Source organism: Hydra vulgaris, chromosome 05 (assembly GCF_038396675.1).
Source record: "Hydra vulgaris chromosome 05, alternate assembly HydraT2T_AEP".
In the NCBI taxonomy this organism is placed as follows: domain Eukaryota; kingdom Metazoa; phylum Cnidaria; class Hydrozoa; order Anthoathecata; family Hydridae; genus Hydra; species Hydra vulgaris.
The window spans coordinates 30,561,698-30,586,500 of NC_088924.1; the positions used below are offsets into that span (position 1 = coordinate 30,561,698).

Here is a 24,803-nt window from a genome sequence, read left to right on the forward strand (position 1 = left end):
ATTGCTCCCACGTTAAGGGCTAGGTGGGCCCAAAAATTAGTTTTTTTTTTGTAAAACTGCACTATTACAAAACAAGTGCTCTACTACTAAACCACTTCCATTTGAAGACTTATTAGTTTGAAGAAAATGATAAAAATTTTAAAGAAAAGTTCTGAAAAATTCCAATCCTTAGTAAAATATTTATTGCAAAATGTTTGCAACTAATCTATTTATACTGATTACCTTTGATAAACAGAAAAAAACATAAATGATTGAAAAAACATATAATCTATAAGGAGTGGGAGCTTCTAAACAAATCACTGATCATAGAACTTTTTGACACAACAAATTGTAAATGTTTAAAAAAATTATGCGAAGAATCACACTGAGACTACTTCCAATCCAGGGTCTTCATTAGGGTGCATTAAATGACTGAAGAGAAAGTTCCAGAGAGTTCCAATCTTTAACATTTAATAGAAATAACAAAGAACTGTTAAAATCTATCTAGATGCAAATTAAGAAAAAGCTGCTCTCAAGGAAAAATTGGTTCAATCAGAAGCTAAAAATGTGTCAGTCTGTTTTGATGCATTGTCATAACTTTATCGTAATTACCAATGACTATATACTTTATTTTTGAGGAATGGAACTGTATCAAATTCTGCATCTCTTATCCTCATTTTGATGAAAGACATACTCCAAAAAACAATTTCAACTCAAATCAACAACAAATCAACAGTGAGTAGGAGAACAAATGAGTAGGAGAACAAATAAGAACAATCCAGCAAATGTTAAAGGAATTTTCAATGAACCAAACTATAATATGAGTCAGCTACATCCCTCAAACTTACCCTGCTTCTGGCAACATGTAACCCAGTACAACCTGCTTCATGTCCTACTCCCTTGTAGGATACGCTTTTTTAGGCCAAGGCTAGGAGAATTCAACTCTGACTTCAAAAAACCCCCTGTCTTGGTGAGTAAAGGCTAGAGATGGTGTCTTGATAAAAATACTCATCTTGGGCAGATGTTAAACGCATCCAGATACTGTCTTGTAGAAGGGCTCCAAGGTAAAGACTTAAGGGGTAAACAGAATCTATCTGTTGACCAACCTCCCACCCCTTCATCATCTATTAGGCTAGCGCAGATGTACTTTTAATACATTGTTACCAGTTTAGGATGTTGAACACTGGATCTTCTTGATTCAATGCATGGGCTTTGCTTGTGCCTAATGAGGGTACAGCTCTAAAATTCAGTTTTATGGTTCTGAGGCCGCACAGTGGGCCAGAATGCACTTTTACTGGACAAAATTCATAACTAATTTAATATTAGAGCTATATTCACTAAAATTAGTATGAGTACTAATATGATGTCTGCGCTTTTTATGAAGGTGATATTTTTTTATTTTGTTGCTATGGATACCTTTATTTTGCTTAGCAACAACCTACTTTTGTTATCTGCAGATATTTTATAAGTGCTATATTCACTAAATTTTGCATGAGTATCAATATGAGATCACACTTCTTACAAAAGTGATAATTTTTTAAATTTAGTTGTTATGGATACTTATATTGCTTAGTTACCGGATACTTTCCTTAGTTACAAAGTGGTAAATTGATATTTGAATATCTTATCGGATTTTTGACCCACCTATATTGAATAAAAATTGAGTATTTAGGTAAATAATGTTTTAGGAATAATAAAAGCAAAAAATAGTGCAAGAAAACGTTATCAATTTTAAATTACATCAAAAAATTATAAAACAATAATATCGTTTGAAGATTGTTTAAGTAATTGTAAAACATCTGAAGGAAATGCTTTATGATTTGTTTGGTGTGATGTTGATTTACGCAATGATGAAATAACAGGATCACTGGAAACTAGGAGTCTATTGATAAGATCAGTATTTGTTGCTTTTCTGGATGTTTTTCGGCTGAAATTTTCGCGATAAGATTTAAAGTCTTTATTTCTAGCCTCTTGAGCTTCCTCTGACATAAGTCCGATGGGTAATGTAAGGCTTTTAATTATGTCATGTCCATGTATCAATACTTTGTGAACTGATTGAGCCATGTATACCATGGATAAAGGGACACATATAGTCTAAAAGTGTCAAAACAATAATCCTTGAACTTTAAGCAGTCTATTTCATATCCTGAAGAGAGCGTTACCAAGATAATGTAAAATCTGAATATAAGGTTTTGGTCAATACCCAGAATTTCAGCTGTTTGTTCATATGCTGCAAAAGCACGCCTTGAGGTATTGCCATCATTACTTGTTCCAGAACCACCACTTTTAGGGAAATCAACAACAAGTCCTATTTCGTTCATAAAATCAGTCTGAATCTTTTGTTTAGCTACAGATGCCTTTTCTTTGTGTTCTTTAGACCTTGCTTGCCACTTTCTTGTTTCTTTTTTATATGCAATGTGCAATAACATCTCAAAAAATCGAATCCATGCATGAAGACTGGAAAGACCATATTTGAACTCTCTGTTAGTATAATCTATATTAAGGATATCAAGACTATTCATATTTTTTGAAGAGACACCACACACTGAACAGCATTGGTATGAGTTATTTTTTTCAGATAATATTGTTTGAACCTTCCCATCAATCATTGTAAGTTCAATAATACAATTCACTTCAATAGAAGATCCGCAAACCTCTAATAAAATCATACCCAAGCTTTCTATCTCACTTTTAATGTACTGATCTTCTTCAATCACAGATTCCTTGGATTCCATTTTGTATGCAAATCTTATGGGTCTACAATAGGCTGTGGAGGACGACTTTTGATTTCTCCAAATAGGCACCTTTTCGTTGCTGTTGTTAAATCCAGTCAAATCCAATGGGACAAGACAAGTAATAAATAATGATTCTTCACGCTTTAAATCTCTGTTAATGTCGGGTTCTGATAAAACTTGTTTATAAATGCTTTGGCCAGTAGCACCATCAAAACCAGCCTTACACGTTAGTGTCATTGTTTTTATTGCTTTGTCGTTCAATATCAAGTGCCTTAGCACAGGTTCCTGAACTGCACAGATTCTTTGCAAAGTATGAGTCATTAAATCTTTTAAAGGAACTGAAGCTGAATAGTCCTCCACTGTTATGTTTGCAGGATAACATTTCAATTTTGCATCTCTGACATCATTGTAAGCGGGGTAGATGTTATATTCTTTCTCCAAGGCTCCGCTTCTAATCAATTGATAGGAAGCTTTTGTCAGACTTGCATCAATTATTTAAGCCAGTGCTTCGTCTGCTGAATATTTAGTTGCTTTATCTGTATTTGATATATTTAAAACATTCTTGGCAGCAATAACAACAGATTCATCTCTAAATTTTTTATTAGCAGCAAAAAATAATTCATTGGATGAATGAGATTCAATTAAACAAGATACACGCCGTTTTTTAGTTTTATTAGAACTATTATCAAATGCAACTGGTTTTCGACCACGTCTACTTGCAGTTGGTTCATTGTCTTTTTTTCTGACAATTAAATATTCATTAAGCCAGTTCACAAACTTCTTTTCAAAATTTTTCACAGTATAGTTTGCAGATTTCCACTTTTTTTTATACAAGTAAACAAATCGTTGAACAGCATGTCTAAAATCAACGTCTTTAAAATCAGCAAATTTTGGCTGAATAAATTTTAATATATCTTCAGTAATATTTTGTTTTGAAATACTAAGATTGTTTTTTTGGAGAAAATTATGAATGTCTAAGTTTAACAAAACCATATCTAAATAATTATTGTAACAAGTATTTTGTATTTAAAAGTAAAATGTTATAATATATATGCCGCCTGGACTACTAATACTTGTTAGTAATTAAGTTACTACAAGTGTTAGTAATTAAAATTAAAAGTAATTAAATTACTGTCAGTGTTAGTAATTAAATTACTAACAACTACCGAAAATATGTTGTTATGCAAAGTAAGGTATTCATAGTAACCAAAAAAAGTTAACCTCATAAGAATTCTGAATCTCATTTTAATACATACCCCCAATATTGTGTATTTAGCGCAAGTAAAATACTGTTAAAACAACGTTAATGTAAAAATGAGTTGTTGCTATGCAAAATTTAGTACCATAGCAACCAAGTTAAAACATACATAAAATCTGAACGGGGATTTAAGGGGACGAGCAATCAATTAAAACTTGATTGAAGCATCATATAGCTCAAATAAATATAAGACAACACATGGCAAATTGTGGTAATTATTAGTTATTGTGCGGCAAAAAATAAGTTTCTTAAGAAATTTTTTTTTTTAATCTGTGATTTTCAAAGTATAACTGAGATAACATGACAAATTTATTTCACACATTGGTTTTTCTTATCTCTAAATACTCTAGAATAACATGTACTAATTTTTTGTTTCAAAAACGTAGATGTAATTGAAATATAACACAACGTTGATGTCACCGTTAATTACTTATTTATAATTTTTTATTTTTTTTATTTTATCTCAATATTCAAATGCTTAGAGTCTTGGTAACTAAGGGATTTAATATAAATAAATTATCAATAGATTTCTCCTAATATATGTAGATACTAAAATTAAATAGGTTTTCAAGATTAGACAACTAAAATTTTTCCCATTTTGTCCACCTACTGGCCCACTGTGGGCCGGCTGGTAGTCAGGTTTCCCAAACTCTGTGGTAGCTCTCAGAGGGGCTGATTCCATCAACAGCTGAAAATCAAAGTACTAACAGTGCCGTGTTGCGCATTAATGGTAACCCTGTTTGTACTTTTGGTGTGCATTTTCGAGGCCACATTTGGAGCCCTTTTTTTTGACTTAGGGTTTATTAATAGTAATGAGGCAATTGCTTGGATTAATAAATAATGTACTGAGTACTATCTATGCTTTGAGTCAAGTTCTTTAACAAATTTAAAAATGACTAAAGTACAAAAAACTATAAAACACAAAAAACCATCACTATTTCTTCATCACCAAGTTCTCTGAATCTATCATTCACTAATATTTGTGGTCTTCAAAGTAAGATTTCTTCTGTTGAGTCTTATCTCTTGCAAAGTTCATCAGACCTATTTGCTCTTTGTAAGACTAATTTGAGTTCAGCTGTCTCATCTTGTGATCTTAGTGTTGATGGTTATCGTCCTTTAATTCGTAAAGACTCCAATAGTCACGTGCTTGGCCTGGGCATTTACATTCGTAAGAATTCACCCATTTGTCGGGAAACTAGGTTTGAATCCACTGACTATTCTTTTATGTACTTTCGTTTAGCACCACTTAACTCTATTGCCTTTCTCTTTGTTCTATACCACTCTCCTTTATCTCAAGACTGCACTCTTTTTGATGTTATTTCTGATCAAATTGACCAAGCCCTTTCTCTTTATTCATCAGCCAATATCATTGATGTTGGTGACTTCAATGCTCATCACTGAATGGCTTGGCTCTAGTGCCAGTGACTCTGCAAGCGTTAAGGCCTGCAACTTTTGCCTTTCTCAATCTTTAACTCAATTAGTCAAATTTTCAACTCGCTTACCAGACAACCCAAATCATTTACCTTCTCTACTTGACCTATGTCTTGACTATGATCCACATTCACTCTTAGGTGCTTTTGATCACTGTTTGATCTCTCTAAAACTATTATCTCATTCTTCTTTGTTATCAGAATCCTACCTTGAAGCTGACTGGGACTCTTTCCATGATTTTCTTCATAATGGTCCTTGGGTAGAAATCTTTGTCTTTCTGTTGACAAATATGCTTCTTACATATCTTCGTGGGTTCAGGCTGGCATGGAATCTTTTATTTGTTCTCAACAATTTCAAGACAAGTCTCACTCTTCTCCATGGTTTTCCTCACATTGTGCTGCTGCAATTGCCAATTGAAACTGTTACTAATCATTACAGACCTCTGTTTACTATCGCTAGAAGTTATTGTAAAAAGGTTTTGTCTAACGCCAAAGTCTGCTACTCTCAGGTCATCAAATCTCGTATTTCATCACAAAAATTAGGCTTTCATGACTTCCAAAGAATCTTTAACAATATCAATAATAAGAGGAAATCTGTTATTCCACCTCTCTTGTATGGTTTAGATTTTGTCACCTCACCTAAAGACAAGGCTGAATTGTTTTCTAAGAACTTTTTATCAATATCATCTCTTGATTCCACTAGTTGCGTTCTACCTAATATAGTTTTCAAACAGGTTGATCCATTGCTTGACATTTATACCACTCCAGCTTCTGTATCTAAAATGATATCCTGCTTAGACTCTTCTACAGCTTGTGTTCCGGACAATATACCTGTTATAGTCTTGCAGAAGTGTTCTCCAGAGCTGTCATCTATACTTTCAAAACTATTCAACAAGTGCTTATCAGAGTCATGTTTTCCAGCCTGCTGGAAAGCAGCACCTGTTATCCCTATTTTCAAAAATTCTTGAGGGCGATCTGATTCATCTAACTACCGTTCTATTAGTCTTCTTCCTATCATAAGCAAAGTTTTTGAATCTTTAATTAACAAACACTTAACTCTCATCTTGAATCTAATAACTTACTTTCTGATCATCAATATGGATTTCGATCTTCTCCTACAGCTGATTTGCTAACAGTAATAACCAATAGGTTATTACTGTTAGCAAATCAGCTGTAGCAGAAGATCCAAAAGAAACCAAACTAATTTTAAAAAATTGAGAAAGCTACCTAGTGCAAAAAATTTAAACTCAAACTAAAAAATTGGTTTATCAATACAATGACTTCTAAAGTCTCAGATTGAAAAATGGCTTTAACTATTAGGAGCTAAAATATCTCTGAATAACTATTTGAAACAACTTTAAACCAAATAAATTAATATGTAATTCATCAACCCGATGTTTTTTGTTTATATCTATATATCATACATGTTAGAGATGACCTTAAAAGAGTTTAATAACAGCAAAACCCATATATGGAAACATTTTCTGTGCAACAAAGAAAACGAAAGAGAAATGTGTAAACTAAGTGATTGCAATAAAATATTGAAAATTACAGGCGTATCAACAAAAGCTCTTCATACGCATTTACCTCAGTTAAATAAACTAAATTTAAGAGTGGAAGTTTTATTTTGGCAGGTTCTCTGGCATTGACAGAAGAACCACAGAGTAAAATAAGTAAATTAGTTCATATTTTTCATTAAATATAAATAAAGAAGATAACTTGTCTGAATTGTTTGCCAGGTTTAAACTAATGATAGAATATCTTTTAATGGAATATGCATTTCAACTGAAATATCTGCGCTGGCTGTAAGGGGATTTGTCAACATACCTAAATCTCTTAATACTGTTTTTTAAATGGTGCTAGATTTCTCTAGCAATATAAAAGAAGATATAGAAAACAAATTACAACAAAAGTTAGACAGTAGAACTAATCTTTTAATTTTATTCGAGGAGTGGACATCGATTCAAACAACCCATTATTTGATATACAAATTTGCACTGTAGACATAAATTCGGAATTCGGGTTTAGTGAGGATTGCAGGAATAATACCATCTGAGAAGTGTGTAATTTTACTTAAAGAAAAACTCTCAGTGTTTGGTTTAAATTTGGAAAATAGTATTATGTGCTTGATGATGTAATAACTACAAACAAAGTAATTGTGTCAGTGATGAAGAAAATTAGAAAAAATCATGACGGTTTATAAAATACCGTCAATGTCTTCAAAATGTCAAATGTCTTCAAAAAAAAAAGATTTTAGAAAAAACTTTCAATTAAACAAAGATTTTAAAATAAAATGAAGCAGCTTATTATCAATGCTTAAAAGAAAATAAGATGGAGCAGCTTCTCAATGCTTGAAAGGTTTCACAAGTTGAAAAGTTGCACAAAAAAAGGAAATAATGAAATACCTAAAACTATTAATGAGCAATTAATGAAGTCTCAAAAAAAGTTTCCTAGCAAAAGAAGAAAATTTCCTAGCAACAGCCATAACTTCTTCATCATGATTAGGCATACCTCTAAGTTCTAAATTTAGACTTTGTTTTCTAAATTTAGAACTCAGTAAAAATTTAGAAGTGGTTGTACAAAAGGTGGTAATCTTTAGAAAGTTTATGATTTTTTAATGATGATTAAACCAACAAGCAACAAGTCAAAAAGAGTTTGAGAATTGAGAGTTTAGACTTTCTGCGATTTATTAAAGATAAAAGAAATTATTTTATGTTTAACTACTTTTACTTCAAATATATGTTGAATATATAATTTTTTTCTTTAAATTTCAAGCTTAAAATAATCCTACAAAAATTTCCTTGTAAATTTCAGCATTCAATTTTACAATCCTGAATTCTGAGATTTTTTAAACTAACCAAGATTATCATAATAGGCCACTAATGATTTAATAACTGAAAATCTGGTGTCAAAATGTTAAAGAGAACATTTCAATGTCGCCCACATGATCTTGGTTATATTTACAACGGTGTACGGCATCCAGCTAAAAAGCCCAAATTGATACAAAAATGATGCAAAAAGACTGAATGGGCGAAAAAATACAAGAATTTAACTAAAGAGGGTTGAAAATTGATAAAATTAATTTAGATGTAATATTAAATTACAAATATTTGTTTTGTAATATCAAACTTGAAAGATTTACTAAACAATCCTTGTATAATATTTTCAAGCTTTAGTGACGATAGTACTTTCCAAAGGTTAACAAAAAACACTCAATAAGTAAAAAGAAAAATAGAAGAAAACTACTTATCATACTGCATCATTCAAACTGCGAAAATAAAAAAAAATCCCCTCCTCAGTGATGATATGGTCAGTGTTGTGTGGAATGGGAAAATGAAACAAGAATGTTGCTACAATTGGAGAAATGGTTCAAGTGAAAGGAAAACCTTCATACAGGATGGAGCACCATAACATACGACTAAATCAATCAAAAAATATTTATCAGAACAGAATGTTCCATTACTGGATTTTCCAGGAAACACTCCTGACCTAAATCTTATATTTTATTCATATACCAAACATATTCATGTTTAGGTGCTCCTTAAAAAGGAAATATCTAAAGAAAATTACAAATTACAAATTAAGGCATATTTAATAAAATGAATTATTCATCACTGGAAACAAAATGAATGATTGCAGACAGTAGCAGAAAAATGCATCAAAAGTATTCCAAAGAGGGTTTTGCCTGTTGTAGAGATGAAAAAGGAAATTTACCAAATACTGATATCGAATATATTTCTAGTGATTTTTAAATATTCAAATTTATTATTAATTTGTTAAATGATTTTTATTTGTGAATAAAATACAAATTTCTTTAACAAGAATAACTTTTTAGTACATAAATCACAAGATATTAAAATAATAGACTTTGAAAGTTACATATTTGAAAAATTGTGGGTGGCCATAATAAATATTCATACAACTGTATACAAGTTACAAATGTTATAAATACACTTATTATTAGTTACAATAGTTATCACAATTACATCATTTTGAAAACTTGTTTATCTTTTTATGCCTTGAATAACCTAACTCATAATATTTCTGATCAAGGAAATCTTGATTTATTTCCAATTAGTAAATGTTTAGGAAAGTTTCCAACAATGATAGCTATTTTCAACAAAAAAATAATGATATTGTAATGCTGATTGTAGTTCATTCAAGACATCTTAAAGAAATATGCAACTAATGCAAAATTAATTAAAATTAAATTAATTAAGATAATGCAATATTTTTTAAATAGCTATCCTAAAAAAAGTTATTCTTAAAAAATTATCCTAGAAAATTTAAATTACAGTTAACCATGTTATAGTTATCCTAAAAATTAACTGAAATAATAATGGAATATCTTTAAAAAAATAATTAGAACAAGCAAATAATTCCTTTTAAAAATGAGTTTAAAAAAACAAAACTTCCTAAAACTTTTGTTGAAATTGCTAGTTTAACAAACAAAATATTAAGTAAATTATTGTTTTTATTATAGCATTTAATACTTAAGCAAATTATTGTAAAGTATTTTTGACTGTAAAACATTGTTAATTTAATTAAACTTGCTTTCAAAGTATTTTAAGAAAAAGAAAGATAAAAAATGTATAAAAATTACTATGGCTTTTAATATAGTTTTACTTTATTTAAAGTCTTTATATATGTGTATGTATAAAAAAAAATTTTTTGTAAAAAAATAAGGACTTTAATACTTAAAGCAAATATTTGTTATAAACAATATTTTTTTAAAAAAATAACCAACTGACTAGTACTATTTCATCTTATAAAAAACGATTATAAAAGTAGTTATTTGTATTGTGCTAAATCAGCAAATAAATGCTATGTATTGTGATTTTTGACTACTTTAATAATTCTAAAATATGATAGCAGTATGCAAGCCAGAGAAGGGTTTTTTACAAATTTGCATTGTAAGCGTGACAACTTTTGAGAGCTGCAAACTAGACATTTTAACCTTCATCAGTTTGGTTCAACTTTTAATATTAAGAAATAATATGAAAAATATTATCTATTGATTGTTTGAAACCTTAAACAAGTAAATTCTTTTTTACTTGTTCAAGGTTTACATTAAAACCTTGAAAATACAAGAGGTTTTTAATAACATTTTTTATTTAATTTGTATAAACAATAATTTTAGTTAATTTAACTTAAAAAATAGCAACTGTATGTAGTGCATGATTGACTTGATAAATTGGTATTTAAATATTGAACATCTAAATTTATTGCTGGCATAAAAGTTTGTGATTAAATCTGGTATTCATGGTGATGAAAAAAATCATTGAAAAACCTTAGATTTAAAATGTTTAAAAATATTTAAATGCTGCAAAATACATTTTTTTTTAAATTATTAGCAAAAATTTTAATTTTATCCCTAAAATATTAAAGTTAGTTTTGCAGTATTTGTATAATAATAGCATAATTAAAAAACTTGCAGTATTTTCTATAAGAATGTTTTTGAAATAATTTATATAAAAAAGTTTTTTAAATGGTTTATATAAGAAAGTTTTTGAAATGGTTAAAAAACCCTAACGGAAAAAGTTTGGAATAATAAAAGTGGGAAAAGAAAAAAAGAGATATGGGGCAAATTTTTACAATGATTTACAATGATAGTTTGTTTTAAAGTCATGAGTTGATAAAATGAATAATAAAAAAAGAAAAGAAAAGAATTATAAAAAATTTTTAAATGAAACAAAATATTGTAGAGTATTTAAACTTGAAATAGACAGGCAAGATAAAAAATGAACTTACCAACATTAAGATTTACCATCCAATCTATTCCACTCACGAGCTGTTTTGAAAGCTGTCCTGCAATATGGTCAAGCCTTATGTTTTTCATATACACTGCTAAACCCATTTGGTATCCACTCATTTCTACTGATCTTTCAACAATATTACTTCTTTGTTCATTATATAACTTTGGAAAAAATATTTGGCTAGGTTCAATGTCATTAATAATATTACTTCTTTTTTCATCTTCTTGTTGTGGAAAATATACTTCGCTAGGTTCAATGTCATTTTGCAGAGAACCATTATAATAGTTTTTTGTTGTTGAGTAATCATTTGTTTGTGTAACATTTTGCATAAAAAAATGTGAACTATGTTGAAGAGGTTTCAAATCAGTCTTATATCTTTTGCTATTTATACCTTCTTGCATAATGTAACCTTCAAACTTCAATCCATCCCAATCAAATAAAACAGGATTACCACTTAAACTATAAAGTAAAGATATTCAAAAGTTAAATAAAAAAAGGTTTTGCAAAATAAAATAAAATTAAAATCAAAGAGGACCAATAAGAATATGTTCTGATATGTACATTAAAATCAAGCACAATTCAATCATTATTATCTTATGATGACATGGGCTTTCAGTTAGAATTTTTTTTTAAAAATTCGAACCTGAACATGTTCAAACTATTACGGAAAAAAAGTTCGAACTATTTCAAACATAGTTATGTTGAAACACACAAGGGTAAAACAAAATATGCGTAAAAGTATTTATTTGTTCATCACCATTAATTAGGACAAAAGTAAATAATAGTAGGATAAAATTAAATCAATGAGTACTCTTCATAGTTGGCTTTAATTTAAAATTTGTCTAAAATTTCTTCATTTAAAGAACTTCTTATTTTAGTAGCAAAAAGTCCAAGACTAGAAAAAGCTCTCTACGGATATTCTACGGATATAGGAGGAATTGTTTGAAAAGCTTTGAAAAATAAATCTAAATACCTAAAAGTAAATCTAAATGGAGTCCCATTTTGATTTACTTTTAGGTATTTAGATTTATTTTTGCTTTGCTAGCTTCAAAAATTTCTTTTTGAACAAGGTTTGTTCCAATTTCCTGATGATCAAGTTTTATTTCAGTGCCTGATTGTTCAATGAAAAGTTTGAGTTGTTGACCTAAATTTAATTTTTTATGCTACCAATCATACTATCAATATTTACTTCCTTTTCATCATCAAAGTCAGAATGCTTTGATGATGATTATTTTTTTTGAAAAAAAAAATCATCATCATATTTTTAATCTTGTAGTTAAATTGGTCATTCATTTTTAAATTCATCTTTATTTAAGACATCGGATTTGACAAGTACTACTTGAGATGAATTAAATTAATGTTTCTTCTTTCAATTATTCTATATTCAAATATCTGTTTAATAAGTTCACTTATAGTTGTATTAGCTTCATGAAGTTTTTTTCTTGTAAATTCAATCACAATTTTAGAATACAAAAGATCAGCATCTCCTTTTGAAAGAGTATTAATAACCAAATTTAGTGGTTTTAAGCAACACTAAGTTCATTTACAACACCAAGCTCATTTTTAGTTAGAGATATCAATATTCATACCAATTAGAGCTATTTTTACTTCTGTTTGCACCTCCAAAAATCGTTCAAGCATATTAATAGTACTGCTCCATATTGTCTTTGAATCACAAATTAAAGCTTTTTCTTTTTCAAAATTGTCAATTACATTTGGTTGAAGTTCAACATCATTGCTCAATGGTGATCAGGATTATTACTAGAACCATGTGCTTAAACTTTATTTTTTGTAAAGAGCACATCAATTACACATAGATAAATAGTGTGGTTGTAAAACATTTGATGTTCAGGATAAGTGTCACAACCAATTTTTTTGATTAAGCTAGCTCCATCAGTAACAGAAGCTACAATGTCTTTGTTTAAAATCAAATCTAATGGATTAAGCTTATCAATGATCAATTTAATGACTTTTGTTGTTGGCATTGTACCTTGAATTCTTAACATTCCAAGCAATTGAAATTCTTCATTATGATGTAGATTTAAGTTTATATATCTTCTATTTTTTACTGAAGTATACTCATCAAATGTAAGACTAAATTTTCGTTTATCTTCAAGTTTCATTTTTAAAGAACTTATATCTTGTTTCTTGACTAACCTGAAGTATTTAATGTCAAGATCACAAATGGTTTAAGGGATTTAGTATCCCCGGGCACAAAATGCTGATCACTTTCACTTTTAGCGATGGTGTGAAAGCTGATTCCATCAATAGCTGATAGTTGACTCAAAATTTCAGGTAGAGTTTTATAGTCATTCATGAAAAAACTTTCAACTCGCGGAATTTTGGCAACAAGAATGTTTTCTGCTGCCTCGGGCACAGAGCGATTGCATTTAAGAATTTCAAATTTGTATTTTGTTTTTAAATGCCTTGTAATAGCTCTTGTTATTAAGCCAGGTGTTTTGAAAACAATTTTACAGATTTTACACTTTGAACTCTTCTTTGGAAAATTCAAAATAGCCCCATACCTCAAATCTTCTAGTTGTGCTTACATCTTTAAATGTTTCCATATTTTTTATTTAACTAAAACTTTTATTAGCTCGTCAATTAACTCGTTATTTTTTTTTTTAATTTAGATCTATTTTATTTTTTTTAATTTAGATTTATTTTATGGGTATCACCATGGTATTTCTTTAACAATTAAAAATATGTAATGCACATAACTATTTTAATTTTAAAATATAAAAATAAGGTTCTAAATCATTCGTTTACATATTCCATTTGTGACTTAAACTTTGAAACTTTAAAAAAAAAGTATTACACAACAAAAATTAAGAGTAACGAAAACTGTCTAAAAAAGTCATTTAAAAAAGATTTTGGTTTAACTCTTAAAAAATAATAACAAAAAACCTAATTTTCATATATATACATGTTCAAACTTTTAGAGAAAAAAAGTTAGTTTTCATTTCAATTTTCAATTTTCAGCATAAAACCTTTAGTGATTCATGAGATATATTTAATTAAAACTTTTCTGAAAAATATTTCAGTAGCAAGAACATGTTGTACTTTAAAGCATTATATTTTTAAAAGTAAACTTTGAAAACCTTTTTCATCTTTTTTATATTTTTTAAAACATTGACATTGAATTTTTTAATGTCATACTTTATTCATAATGGTAACCTAAAAAACCTAAAAAATCATTTACAAATCTAAAAGGTTGATCTTTAATGAATACAAAAAAATTCACAAAATTAGTCGTTTAAGAAGTGAAATAAAATATAGCCAAAACATTTGCTATAAAATATTATCTTTTTTGTACTAAAAAGCGGAAACTAAACTTTTTAATTTAAATTTAATAGTTCAGTAAACTAAAGATTGGTTTTCACAAGATTTCAAAACCTGTCAATCTTTAATTGAACTTCTAAATTTAATTTAAAAATTTTTCCACCAATTAGTATAAAAAAGATTATATTTTTTACCAAATGTTTTTGCTATATTTTATTTTCTATTGAAGTGCAATATAATGCCAACATATTTTTTTATCGTAATCAATGAAAAAACATTAAAATTAAAAAAAGAGCTTTATGGAAAGGAATCGAACCCGCAACCCTGTCAGCTGCCCTTCAAAATTAGACATCTATTACACCCACAGTACATCCACTATACTACTATATCAATGAGGGTTCTTTTTAACTTCTGTGTATGATAGGCTTTTTGATTTTTAGAAATTTACTGATATGATACAATTCAGTAATAAAGTTCTGAAAATGGCTCCAGCTGAAACTTAAAATGTTTTGCCTTTGCTTCATATCACCTAAAACCTATAATCATCACTATAATCATCACTGCTTTAAATAATTAACTTTTTTTTTAATAAGAAACCATGCTACCTTTGCTTCATATCTTATATTTAATTTTTGGTGTCCTTGATATAATTGTTTAAAAAAAACAGGGCTTAATTCTACCCATGCTCTCCTACACCCTTTTCAAAATGCATTAAAACAGAGGAAGAGGATGAGGGAGAGTAGGAAGAGGAAAATTTTGAAAAATTTTTTGGATTAGATTTTTTTAATGTTAATTTGAAATATAAGTATATGATATAATTCTAAATGTATACTGATTATATTATGCATTATTATTACTTTTGCTTTTATTATCTATAATTATTACTATACTATAACTATTACTAAAATTTATATTACTTTAACTTATTGTTATATTACTACTATAATAAGTTGTGGACAAGGCGTGCAATCACTATTCCTGACCACGCATTTAATTTGTTTTTGCAACAACTTGACCATTTAGATATCTGAAAACATTTTAAAAATGCAGTGAAATTAAGTAATAAATGAAAAATTGTGTACTATGAAAAACATTTTCTTTAAATTAACAAAAGATATTATATAGTTAAAAATTTTTTACAACAAATGTACATTTTTTTAAAATAAAGTTTTATTATGCTATTAAATAAATTATCAGAAAATGTTGAATAAAATTTTTTATTTATTTCAAAAGTACTTTATTTTTTAATGATAAATGTAAATATTTTAAAACAATTTGTTTTATTAATCTTATAAACAACGAAGAAATCGATGTGTTTCAACAAACTTTTTTTTTCAAACTCATAAAATTAATATAGTCAAAAACATAACCAAGATTTTTTTGTTTTGGTTTGTAAACTTTCTAATTAAATGTTTTTATACTACCTTAGTATAAAAACACTTGAGAAAATGATGAAATAATGGGAAAGTTAATTTGAACAAAAAATTTTTAAATGCATTTAATAAAGTTACAGATTTTAATGATTGTTTTAAATAAAAAACATTAAATATAAATTAATAAAGAATATTTTTAAAAAATTTAATTTAAAAAATTTGTTTATTATATGATTGTTTGCATACAATTTTATGAATAATTTTATATTAGAATTAATTTTTTATTTGAATATCTTTAAAACATTAGAAAAGATCAATGTTTTAAAGATATTCAACCGTAATGTAATTATAAGCATAATTAAATAACTATTACTAAAGTTTTAATTTTTCAGTTTTAAATTAGTTGACTTTTTTTTAGACCAATAGTTTTAAGGATTTTAATTAAAAATATTTTTATTATGAGGCAAATAAAAAAACTCTTAATGATTAATAAAAAATACAGAAAACAAACTATAATTTATAAAAACTTTAATTATATTTAAAAAATTCACCGTATTTCAAGTGGAACACTTTCTCCAAATGTACCAGAAATTTTGAGATCACATATTCCAAAGTTTAATTTTGGTTTCTTTTCAACATATTCAACAAGATTTTTATTTCCAAATGTTTTTAACAGTTGCTCAGATGTCAATGAAGCAACTGATCCTAAATGTGAAGCTTATTTTTTCTAACCAAGTTTTGAAAAAAGGTTTTGAAAACATTTTTAAAATAATCTAAAACCATTAAAATAAATAAAGCTTCTCTGGAATTTCAATGTTTTTTAATTTTAGGTAAATAAAGAACTAACCTGATAATTCAAATTTTTTTTCTTTCTTTTCTATAATGATTTCAGCGGTAGCTCCAGATAATTCTAATGCTGCATTGAGTTTGAACTGAAATTCACCAGACATATCATACACAATATGAAAATAAACATTTTTTAAGGTGATAAATTTTATAAGAACATTATTTCCAAGAGATACAGCAATGTTTACTTCTTTTGTTTTAATATTTACTTCAAATGTTTCAAATTTTATACTAATTTTGTTGTTGAAAATATATTTTTGAAGGTTTTCAGCTGCTTTAGGAACTATTGCTGCTAAAATTTTTACCCCATCATTAAACATATCATCTGAAAACTTTAAAGAAATTTTGTCTTCTTTAATAAGAATTTGGATTGAAATGGATTTTGACATGTCTTCTATATTAGAAGCTGTTCCAATCTTCTTCAATATATCCCTAATTGGAATAGTTAACGAAATTACTGCTCCTTTAACAAGGCTGTTTCCATTCTCTAAAAATGGATTCATTAAATCTGCAAGCTCTTGATTGCCAAGTTCGGTTATATCTTGATTTGCATAATGCAGAACAAGATCAACTTCAATATCTTTTATAATCTCAATACTAGTGAAATCTTTTCCAATAATGCGTGATAAAATATTAAGTGGTTGAACGTTTTTCAATGACACAATTATTCCAACACCAGCTGGTTTATCATATGGTTTTTGAATAACAATAAATGATTTCATTTCATTAAACCCAGCAATACCAGTTGCTTTACCATTAACAACCATTTGATAACTTCCATCTTCATTTCGGGAACCAGTTACTAAAGTCTCCTCTATAACTAAATTTGAAAATATACCTCCTGTTTTTAATAGATCATTTTGTTCATCTGTTAATTTTTTGGCTGAAAATACTTTGTAGATGTCAGCAGCCTTGATAGCATTTGAAGATAACTTAAACACTTCTGACAACGCATTTTTTACTTTAATAAACTCAACTTTAAGAGATTGTGTACCAATTTGAACTTCTCCTTTAATAGTAAATGCAATATCACTATAACTAAATGAACTTGCAAAATCAATGTAGTTGAAGTTAATCTCTAATTCAACTTTGACTGCCTAAAGAAAAGGAAAAAATTTATACCTAACATGTAATGCTAGATTTATGTTCCATGGTCAAAGAAACTGTGCAGAGACAAACTGAGTATAATTCTATAAGGAACAAAATTAGATTTGAAATCTGTATCTTACACTAATGATTCAGTGATAAGTACAAATTAAAACCTAATACCAAAATAAAATAAAAAACCTTTAGCTTATCTTCAATGATATCAAATGGCTTCACTGAATTGCAAACAAAATTGACAAGACCGTTATCTTTACCACAGGTTGACAAAACAAACTTCTTTACAACAAATGATTCTGTTGGAAATACTTTTATTATGTTAGCAAGGTTGTGATTACCACCATTAGACTTGCTTAACAGCAAATTATAAACTTTGTCAAGTGAAAGATTATCTTGACATTTTTCATCAGGTATAAAACTCCATAAGCACCCATCAATAGAGTTGATAACTTTACAACCCAAGATTGTATATTCTGTACCGCTTTCTGTTTTCTTGCTAAACAAGTCTGCCAAAGTTGGAATTAAGTCTAAGATACATAAAAATATTAAACCAATAATTAAACAAAAAATGTCTAAAATAATATAAAAAATTTAAATCAATTATTCAATCATTTAAAAAATTAAAATTAACCATGATTGTTTACTTAGAATAGCTAGAGAATTTGTGTCAGAATGGTAGACAATAGATAGTGAAGTCCCTCAAGTCTCAGTTTTAGGTCCACTATTTGTTAATTAAAATCAAAAATGAAGGTAAACTATTCACTGACGATACTAAACTATTAGCAGTCATTAAATCGTAATCAGATGACATCAATTTACAAAACAAATTCAATATTTTAAAAGAATGGACAGAGGACCGGCAAATAAAATTTAACTTGCAGAAATGTAAAGTAATGCATTTAGGAAATAACAACCCTAAATATAAATATAAAATTGATGAAATTATACAAGATGAAATAAAAGTTGAAAATGATCTTGGTATTTTTATCTTGAATGATTTTGATTGAAGTCACCATATATGCTATGCGATTAATAAAGCAAATAAACAAATAGGAAGAATTAAACATGCATTTTATATATGAAAGTACTATTAGCTTATTATACAAATCATTAGTTTGTCCTCATCTTGAGTATGGAGCAGTTATTTGGAAACCCTAAAGGAAAGGAGAAATTAATAGACTTGAAAATAGAGCGTTTAAAATATCATGTCTAGTTAGTTATTGTCATGAAGAAAGAAACTTAAAACTAAAATTGCCTTCATTAAAAAACAGAAGAAGGGTGGTTTAATCCAAATGTTCAAATTAGTAAAATGAATTGACAAAATAAATTTGCATAACCGAATTAAATATTTTAATATTAATGGTCGAGCAAGAGTTCATAAATTAAAAATGCATAAGGAGTCAATAAAAATATAAAATAACTACAATTTTAACACAATCAGACAAAAAAATTTCACTAATAGAGCTTTAAATGACTGGAATGTACTAACACATAAAATCATCAAATCAACAAACGTAAATCAATTCAAGAACTGCATCGATAAATACTTTAAACTTTAACCTCAAATCTCAGATCTTGTATATTGTTTTTAATCTTTGTTAAATTTTTGTGGCTGTTATCGACTGAAATTCTACATAATTTTTAGTTTCAACTCTTATGAGTTACAGCGTCATTTCTATAATATATTTTCTGTAATACAATAGCCCATATTTTGTTCAAGTTAAAAGCTATATTTGAATCAGTCAACAGGAATTTTTTTGTATGCAAAGTTTCATGTTTCTATTTTTTTACTCTTAGCTCTCCATGAAAGTATGGCACATTAAGAGTCATTCTTATTAGTAAATAATTTACTATAAAAAAACAAATTTGGGTTTGAAAGGTTATAATTTATTATAATGAAAGGTTTGAAAGGTTATAATTTATTATTTTTTTATTTAAGGAGCCAGTCGGTTCTTTTTAAGTATACCCCCCCCCCCCTCATAAACATTGTGGAGTGTATAATGTACGCCTATGGCTAGTTAAATCAGTTGAAGTGTGTACATACATCAACTGATTTAACTATCCCTAAGTGTGGTGGAGTGTACATACATCAACTTAGAGTTTTGGTTGGGCAGACTATCTATTTAGCTACATTTAAAGGACATCTTTTCCAATACATATAAAGAATCATGTTTTCAAAAAATAACGCTTTGGAACTAAGCATAAATGTGTTGCTATGCAACTGGGGTTGCCATGGCAACTACAAAAAAAATTATGCTCATTCAAATTATAATCATCCAATTACTTTATATACCAAATTTTGAGGCCGATGGATAAAGGAAAAAAAGTTATTTCAACTTTTTTCCAAAAATGTGGGATTCTGGCCCACTCCGCAGCGGCATTTACATTAGTAGCTTTCTATCTTTTGATACCAAGTTATAAGCATTTAGATTAAAACTGATAAAGTTATAAATTTATATTGGGGTGTGTTTAAGTTATAAGTAAAGAAAAACAAAAGTTTTGACCACAGTTTATTCATAGTCATAATAACACATAGTCTGGCCAGTTGGGCCGTTTTCGCAAGATTCTTTTGTTTTTTAACAATAAAAAATTAAAATTTGAATTGATGTTGAAAATAGTTTATTTATCGTGCCTAGACTACTAATAAGTGCACAAAAATCTAAAAAATGGCAAACTTTGGAGAGGAACAGTTCATTGATTCTCTTATATTAGATCTAGAATCAGACGTTTTTTTTGAAAAAAGTAAGTTTCTTAATGACATCGATGCTTTTCTTACAGAAATTGAGAATGGAAGCGTTTCAAACAACTGCAAATCAGAGAAAGGACTCAAACGCCACATAACAACACATCACTCTAAGATTGACTCTTCAACACTGCAAACAAATGCAACAACAGATATTAAGCGTGCGTGTACTGCAGACAAGTTCATAACTTTCATTAAAAAAAGCATTAAATTTGTGCAAAACGATCTTTGCTACCCTCCATATATCAGAGATGAGCCTTCAAGGTACAGTTTCTCTAAAGATGATGCAAAGCATTCATTTGATCTAATAAAGGAAGTTATTGAAAATTTTAATGGTGATGCGGAAGTTTTTTATCCACAATTTTACAAAGTTGCTGGTCAGAAAGGTTTTATGAAAAATCTTACAGATAAAACTTCAACTCTTGTAGGATATGACCTTGCAAATCATATTTTGGCTCACTTAACTAAGTCTAATAATGCCACCTCAGTTTTAGTTATTGATGATGAAATTAAGTTTACAGATAAAGAAAAAAGTTTAATTGAACATTTGGGTGGGTATGTATTTATTACTCGAAGGATACGTTATTCAAAAAGTTGGCAAACCAGATTTTGTCAAGAAACTCTCAACTCTGTTGGCTGGAAAAAATGTAGAAAATGATTCTAATTATTTTGATGAGTATAATCATGATACTCATAAAAAATTTACTAGCTTAAAAAATCGAGGCGGTCTTTGGTCTATATCTTCTTATGCATTGTCACTATTTAAAATAGCAGAAATAGCATTCAGAAAATCAACAAAAATTTTAACTAAAACTATTGACTGCAGCAAAATGACTGCAGAGTTACTTCAAGATGTTGGGGTTTTATCTCACTTCTCAAAAATTTGCAATGTTTCTTCTACTAAAGTATCTAAAGAAATGTCTCTCAATCTTCTAGACCATCTTTTAACTCTTTATATTCGTGTTCGCTCATTTTCCTATTCAAAGGACCTTGTAAACTTGCATAAAATCAAGTCTAAGATTAAAAGAACAAAATCATTAAGAAAAGAAATCAAGAAAGGAACTTTGAACTCCACTGAATAGTTTAGATAATAGACATTAAAAAAGGTTATTTTCATAGCCACAAATGTCATTAAAAACATATTCTTGCATAAGAACTATATTTCAGCATGATGGAGAAATGCAATGATTAATAAAGTGAAAACCAAATGAAATTAAGTAAGTTTTTATTTTAAGTATCAAATGTTATACAATTAAAACTAGTTTAATAGTTATTTACTTTTACTATTTTATTAAAATAATTTTGAAATAAATAATGTTAAGAATTTTATTTTAGTCTCTTCTTTCTTTGTAACACAACTTCAACTTAAGAGTCACTTTTCAGCCTCTTAGAGAATTTTAAAGGTTAACAATGTACCTTTTGGTGCCCCAATTACCACTTATTATGCAAAGTCTTGAATACTAAAAAATAGTATTTAAGACTTGGGAACCAAGTCTTGAATACTATTTTTTATATTCAATATATATATATATATATATATATATATATATATATATATATATATATATATATATATATATATATATATATATATATATATATATATATATATAAACACACACACACACACAATTATTTTATACAAATAATGCTTTTATAAGGTTTGTGGCTATGAAAATAGCCGTTTTTAATTTCCTTCTTTTGATGAATTTATTTTTTTGTTCCAACTTCGGCGTGGTAATTTCTCTTTGGTAAAGGTCTTTGGTTCAGGATTATTATCAAGACTATTAGTTCCTATAATTGGTTTGAAAGTGCATCGGTTTCTTATCATATTGTTATTATACCCAATATCATGTAAAGATGGGTTATCCTTTCTTCTTCCAATGGCTCGTTGTTGGCCAAAATAATTTTCTAATGAATCTTGACATAGCCGTTCAGTTAAAACATATTGGACACCCATATTTAAAAGGTATTTAATTAAATCAATAACTGAGTGAACAGTAATATTGATCCCGTATGTTTGCCAAGATAAAATCATATTCCCCCAATCAGCCTTAGTGAAATTTCCAGGTCTTTGATCTATAGACAATTTCCAATCTTCAAAGTATTTTAAATAGATTTCAGTCAACCATATTAGCCTTTCATCATTCATCAAATAAAATGTCTTTGAAAATCGATTTTGATTCCTAGTGCAATCTGTAATATTTTTCACATTTACACAATCAAAAAAATCACTTAACATCTGACAATATTCAGCAGTTCTAGAGGCTTCAGCAGGACCAAATGCCTTTAAAGCAGTGCTAACAGATGAACTAAGTACTTGAGCTGCTAATCTTACATTCATTTTGGAAAATGGGCTTAACCTAATGTGTTCTAAGGAGAGATTTGGGCAAGTGTGAAGGCCACAGTTTAGATCTTCATAAAATAATTCAGATATGTGTTTCCACAAAATGTGATTATCAGTATTCCACATATATCTTCCTTTACCTGATGCAGAATGAAAAAGGCAATTTCGAGCAGTCTTTATCAAATGTGGAGGATCAGCTATAAAATATATAAAACGATCATCATCAGCAAATTTATTTTTGATGCGATAGATAAATAAAACATTTGTATTAATATCTTGTTCTTCTGTCATATGAAAATGCATGCTAAAAAATTTACGATTGTATGAGGCACCATCACTTGTTGTAGCAATTACTTTAAGATTGCATGAAAGCTCTAAAATACTGACAGCCTTCCAAAATAAGGGGAACAATTGAATAGCTTGGATGTTTGTAGTAGCAAAGTTTGCAAAACTATATCTAAAAGGGTTTACAACCTCTTACAAGAAAAACAAGGATATGTGTTGCAATTTCATCAGCTTTGTTAAGAGTTGCATAGTTAATATTTGTGTCAACAAGATCAACAAATCCAATAAGATCACCAGAATACTTATCCCAAACCAAATTTTCCTGAATTTTCATTTCATCAAATAAAAGAGTGATAAACCGTTCTTGCTCAGAAAAATCCTTTACCTTTAAACTTAATTCATTGACAATTTCATGGTTAAATCCTCTTTGTGGTCGGATATAATTTTTGTAGTCTCTTAAACGCCTTTGACTTGGTAAAATTACAAATCCAGAATCTGTTTTTTTCATTAAAACGAATTTCCTCATAAGCTGCAGGAGACTTTGCAACAAGACTTAAACAATAGCGAATAATCATTGGGTGATAACGAATTCCATGTTTTGAAGTATTTAAGTATTTTTGCTGCTCATCCCAAAATAGCTTCATAAATGGAGTGACTGTCCTATAAGTTTTTGATATGATTGAAACCAAGTCTTTGTGTAGGTCATCACTTACAAGATGAGAGGATTTACTTAATTCCTTTTGCATTTCTTTCATGTTCTCTTTTAGCAATTTATTTTCTAAACGATAATTTTGTAGGGTTAATTTAACACGTTCTGGTGCAGTTTTAGAAATTGGAGCTCTAAGTTTAGCTGGAATAAGTAATTTATCACTATTTTTTTGAAAAGATATTTTTTCTTGAGACTGAAGACATTGGCATGCCTTACAAATTTCATTCTTAGTAATAATAACTTTGCATGAAAGAGATCGGATATGTTCTGTTTGATTTAAAGGTAAAGAATAACTATTAAATAATTCAAACTTTTTAGGTATAACATGAATAAGATATCCATAAGAACTAACTGATTTATTTGTAATACCAGGGCATTCCATATATGATAACAAAATTGAAATAAGGTTAGAAATAGTTGTATTAAACATTGATCTTTTTAAATGCAAGTATATTTCATGATTATCTGGTAGAAGCCATGAAAATATACGAATCTATCATCAATGTAAATTTCGTACTTCGGAACAGTGTGAGCATTATCCATCTTACTCAATTTTAAAAAAGTTTCACTAACATTTATATCCCAGTCAAGTTTTTGAAAACTAATACGTTTAACCAATTCCTTAAAAGACTTATATGACTTACTATTAACTGCTTCATCTGATATAGAAGGAAAAGCTGATCTCTTTAGGGATATAGAAGAAGCTGATCCTCGTGCTTTGGGAATAAGCAAACATGAAGAAGAGCATTGCGATGAAAAGCTTTTAACTGGAAGATTTAATGTAGGTAGTGAATCAGGCTTGAGAGTAGTTTTAATTGGATTGACAATTAACATGTTAGCCTCGTAATGTTTTTTGCAAATAAACAATATTTTTTTTTATTTGGGTCTTTAGGCTTTCGTCAATTACTCTATCTTTAGTTATAATGTGTAAAAGTTTTTTCCTCCATTGTTTCACA

At 28.3% G+C, this 24,803-nt stretch overlaps 1 protein-coding gene across 2 annotated transcripts in view; it reads right to left on the reverse strand.

Annotated features, from left to right (window-relative positions):
* The window catches only part of LOC136071952 (uncharacterized), a 96,812-nt gene that overhangs the window by 57,165 nt on the left and 14,844 nt on the right, over window positions 1-24,803 (reverse strand). For both annotated transcript variants that reach the window (XM_065797898.1, XM_065797899.1), the window contains 4 exons: window positions 17,947-18,290; window positions 16,661-17,756; window positions 16,365-16,518; window positions 11,154-11,617 (listed from right to left, as the gene is read on the reverse strand). In XM_065797898.1, coding sequence (XP_065653970.1) covers window positions 11,154-11,617; window positions 16,365-16,518; window positions 16,661-17,756; window positions 17,947-18,290 — 2,058 coding nt within the window. The remainder of the gene's footprint in view (window positions 1-11,153; window positions 11,618-16,364; window positions 16,519-16,660; window positions 17,757-17,946; window positions 18,291-24,803) is intronic.